General features: G+C 48.6%; 1 protein-coding gene across 2 annotated transcripts in view; it reads left to right on the plus strand.

Annotated features, from left to right (window-relative positions):
- The window catches only part of LOC102212869 (nucleus accumbens-associated protein 2), a 16,199-nt gene extending 12,135 nt beyond the window's left edge, over window positions 1-4,064 (plus strand). For both annotated transcript variants that reach the window (XM_005749179.2, XM_005749180.2), the window contains 2 exons: window positions 2,646-2,743; window positions 3,133-4,064. In XM_005749179.2, the coding sequence (XP_005749236.1) occupies window positions 2,646-2,743; window positions 3,133-3,761 (727 nt within the window). In that variant the 3' untranslated portion in view covers window positions 3,762-4,064. The remainder of the gene's footprint in view (window positions 1-2,645; window positions 2,744-3,132) is intronic.
- Window positions 4,065-4,817: the final 753 nt, after the last annotated feature.

The raw sequence follows: 4,817 nt of genomic DNA on the forward strand, positions 1-4,817 counted from the left end.
AGTTAGCAGGAAGTTAGCTCGCTAGTTTCCACCTAAACATTTCATACCATGTTCTGACTGAGAGATTTTTGAAACTAATTCAAACGTACAGCTCTGCTACCACTTCCAACATAAATGAAGACAGAAAACTAAACAGCAGTGGCGTTTGCAGGGTTACTGAAGTTGGACTACCTGGTTTATAATGTTGTGCTACGTGATTGCTAGCGACACAGCTATGTTAGCATAACATTAGCACAGTGAAGCTGGAGGATGAACTTTTTTCCACTCGATAAAAGTTAACGTGAGGGATTCTGGTGGTCAGGGACAAATGCAATCGCATAGCAGGATGCTGTACACGGGCCAAACTTCAGTCAGGAGAACAACTGAGATCATTCATTCACAATACGAGGTTAGTTATTAATATACTGCAACAACATGGGAACAGAGCAGCTGCAGAGAATTCAACATCAATGAATCAATGTTACGGAAGTGGAGGAAGCGCAGTTTTTGGCTTTCCCCATATTTCAAATGTGCTTCATCTCTTTGCTGTGACTGTCGGCATAATTTGCAGATGATAATGGTTGTAGCCGCTGCAATGCTTTCGACCAAAACAGGCGCAGCTTGATGACATCACCAACATGCGCTATCGCGATAGAGCGTCAAAATCTCTATCGTTGGCCAAATTTATATCGTTTCTATCGTATATCGTTTCTATTGCCCACCCCTAATTTAAACCTATGTTGTGCATATTCCAGCATATAAAATAAAATCATGTTCAGTGTCAGGTTGTTTTCTGAACACCATGCTGCAAGCTTCAGGACTTCCTCTCTGTAGGCTGCCTCGTCTCCCTTTGAGATGAGTCCGTGGTGTCATCAGCAAACTTGATGATGAGATTGTTGTTGTGGGTCGAACTGCAGTCGTGGGTGTAGAGAGAATACAGGAGGGGGCTCAGCACACAGCCCTGTGGGGAGCCGGTGCTCAGTGTGCGAGTGGAGGAGAGATGGGGGTGGAGCCTCACAGTCTGGGGCCGGTTTGTGAGAAAGTCCTTTATCCAGGCACATGTGGGGGGAGGGAGGCCAAGAGTGACCAGTTTGATGATGAGGATGAAGGCTGGATGAAGGCTGAGCTGTAGTCCACAAAGAGCAGTCGGATGTAGCTCTGCCGCTGTTCCAGGTGACTCAGCACAGCATGGAGGGTGATGGCGATGGCGTCTTCTGTGGATCTGTTCGTGCAGTATGCAAACTGGTGGGGGTCAGATTCTGGGGGGAGGTAGTCCTGGATGTGCTGAAGGACTAGTCTCTCAAACCATTACATGATCACCAGCGTGAGGGCCACAGGGCGGTAATCGTTCAGGCTGGTGATGGGAGACTTCTTCGGCACTGGGATGATTGTGGCTGATTTTAGACAGGATGGGATGGCTGCCTGATCCAGTGAGAGGTTGAAGAGTCTGGTGAAGATGAGGGTGAGCTGGTGGCCACACGCTCTTAGCACCTTCCCAGGTACTCCGCCTGGACCGATCGCCTTCCTGGGGTTCACTGCTAGGAGCACACGTCTGACATCGTGCTCCGTTACAGTGAGTGGAGCGGTGCAGGAAGGTGAGGATGAGGATGGGAGCAGGGCTGAGGCAGATGAGCGCTGCTGTTGTGGTGTTTCATAGCGGGCGAAGAAGCTGTTTACTTCCTCTGCCAGCTGCACACTCAGGTTTTCTGCTTTCACAGCCTCTGTGGTTGATGATGTCTTGTGCCACACCTCCCGTGTGTTGGTGCTGGACAGCTGGGACTTGCAGCTTCTTTTATGGTCTGTCTTAGCTTTTTTGATTCCCCTTTTCAGGTCAGCTCGAGCAGCCATGTACAGAGCTCTGTCACCTGACCTGAAGGCGGCGTCACAGTTTTTGAGGAGTGATCGGACCTCGCTGGTCATCCAGGGTTTTTGGATTGTATAATCCAGTTTTGAGTTCCCTCCCAGACGCCTTAACGCCCACTCACATCCTGGGCCATCTGACCTCAGGAATTCGCATGATAAGGTGGGGCCAGGTTTCACAATGAGCTCACCTGAAACTCTGGTTCAGGAGAGAGAGGTGGTCCGACTGGCCGAGGTGGGGGAGGGGCATGGCTCTATATGCATGCTTGATGTTGGAGTAAATATGATCTAGTGTTCTCTCCCCTGGTGGGACATTTGACGTCCTGACAAACCTTTGGGAGTCACCTGTAATTATGTTCGATGTTTAAGAACTTTCCCCCCATGAGCCCTGAGGCCCACAGTAATGTTAGAGCGCACCTGCTGATGTTTCATTGACATACAAATGCCTTTGAAAGGCGTTTTTACGCCGACGTCGTTAATGACCATGTGACCTGATGGATGACCCGTGTGTCACGCGTGGATGAATGTCTGGATTTGTCCTGATGTGTGTCGATGTGAAACCTGATGGTCAGAAACTCACGTTTATCAATCAGTCATATTTATGTGCCTCTAAAACGCTTATCGACCCAGACGCTGTGACATCATCAGACACCATGTGGCCCGGGGCTGTATGCGATCTTCCAGAAGCTTCTGACAGTCGGCAGCAGCTGCTTTACATAACAGCTCAGTCACACGTCTCGGAGTGGGAGGGGGAGGGGAACCTACAGCTGGTATAGGTGCTGATTGGGTTGTTATGGTTTCCATAGAAACACGCTGGCCAATAGCTGCGGGACAGGGATCCGCTCCTCCACCAATGATCCGAGCCGGAAGCCCCTGGACAACCGAGTGTTAAACACTGTCAAACGTAAGACACACACAGACGCGCCGGTTCAGCTATCTTAGTGAGGACCTTCATTGACATAATGGTTTCCCTAGCCCCTTACCCTTACCATTAAAAATGAATGCCTAACCCTAACTCTTACCCTAAACATAACCTAATTGTAACCCTGACACTAAAACCACAGTTTGAGCTTCAAAAATGCCTTTAAATTTGGGAGGACCGGTGTGTGTCCTCGATGTTTGTGTTCTCTGACTGTTGGTTCTCACAAGTATAGTAGAATGCAGATTTCGGTCCTCACAAAGATAGCTAGACAGGAACACATGGACACTCACACACACACACTGTGAGTCATGATTTCTGCCTTTTATTGTATTTTGAAAAGTATTGAGATTCTCCCCCCCCCTCCTCCTCAGTGTACTGTCAGAACTTTGCTCCTAACTTTAAGGAGAGCGAGATGAACGTCATTGCAGCCGACATGTGCACCAACGCCCGCAGAGTCCGCAAACGTTGGCTCCCAAAGATCCAGTCTCTCCTCCCCGAGGGCCTCCCCACCTCTGCAACCTCCCACCCCCGTAAGGGTAAGAAAGGAGGAGCAGGTGGAGGAGGTGGGAGTCAGGGGGCAGAGTCGGTGGCACAGTCCAGTGGAAGCCCCTTTGAGCTGGACCTGCGGCAGCTCAGCGCATCCTACCTCGGCCTGGAGGCCCCGCTGTATGCTGAGCGGCGCGAGAGGGAGGCAGCAGGGGAGAGGGAGAAGGAGGCCCCAGCCACCCTCCTGCCTCACCTGCAGTTTGCTGGGTCCCGTGGAGGAGGAGGGGCCAGCGGGGGGCAAGTGGAGGAGGGAATGATGGGAGGTGAGGCGGAGGGGGACGGGAGGCTACAGACTGAACAACCGCCAGACCTCCCCCTCTCCCTATCCTCCTCCTCCTCTTCCTCCTCATCCTCCTCACACCCTTCCCCCCAGCCTGTGGAGCCCGCCCCTCCTCACAGGGCATTGGCTGACACAGATGAGCGAGGGGTGGAGCCTCTGGAAGACAGCCAATAAGCTTTCTAATGCATCTGCCTACCTGTATGTAAATAACACAATAGCTACCTGTCCCCCCACCCGTCTGTCTGTCTGTCCTCTCGTCCGTCTACCTGTGTGTTCCCCTACCTCACTACCTGTCCACCTGTCTACCTCTCTGCCCCGTCTGTCTGACTACCTGTCTGTCTGCTCGGCTCTGCTGCATGCTAACAGCCTCCTGCAGTCCAGCACACAGGCCCATAGCAACAGGACTGATGATGATGATGATGACGATGATGATTATACTCACTCTGATAACAACAATAAAGCTTCTTGATAATCAGATCTGCTGTTTCTGTTTGATTTGTGCATCAAACAAAGTTTCCAGAAGTTCAGAGGGAACCGATATGCTAACACTACAAAGAGCTGCTAAAACAATACGCTAGAAGAGTAAAAAGACACGTTTATACACAACACATGCTGAAATAGTACAGATGTATTTGAAAACTACAGAAAATAGTTAAAAACTACAAAAATCAATAAAGTACCACAAAGTAATGTTAAAAAAGAACCAAAGCACAAGAAATATTATTACTACTGTAAAATGCCAAAAGATTACAAATGTACAGAAAATACTTAAATAATTAAAATACTCTAAAGAAATGTAAAAAAAAAAAGATAAAAGATGACCAAAATACTAAATGACTAGGAGATTAAAAAATGCTATATATGTAAAAAAAAAAATTGTGTATGTTTCTGTTCTGTGTCCTGTGTGCTGTTTGTTTGTTTGTATATGTGTTTTTCTTGCTGCTGTTGTGGGACAGTTAAAGGATTATTCTGTTCTATTCTATTTAAAATAGTAATAATCTACAAGACATGCTAAAACACTGAAAACAAATCCTAGAAGAAAACATGCTAATAAACAACAAAAAGCTAAAAGACGAAAAATATATGTTAAATATGTGCTGGGGCGATCGTGGCTGAAGAGCTAGCGGTTCGTCTTGTAATCGGAAGGTTGCCGGTTTGAGCCCCGGCTTGGACAGTCCCGGTCGTTGTGTCCTTGGGCAAGACACTTCACCCGTTGCCTACTGGTGGTGG

The sequence above is a fragment of the Pundamilia nyererei genome, unplaced genomic scaffold (genome assembly GCF_000239375.1).
Source record: "Pundamilia nyererei isolate P.nyererei 1_Seehausen unplaced genomic scaffold, PunNye1.0 scaffold00238, whole genome shotgun sequence".
Classification (NCBI taxonomy): domain Eukaryota; kingdom Metazoa; phylum Chordata; class Actinopteri; order Cichliformes; family Cichlidae; genus Pundamilia; species Pundamilia nyererei.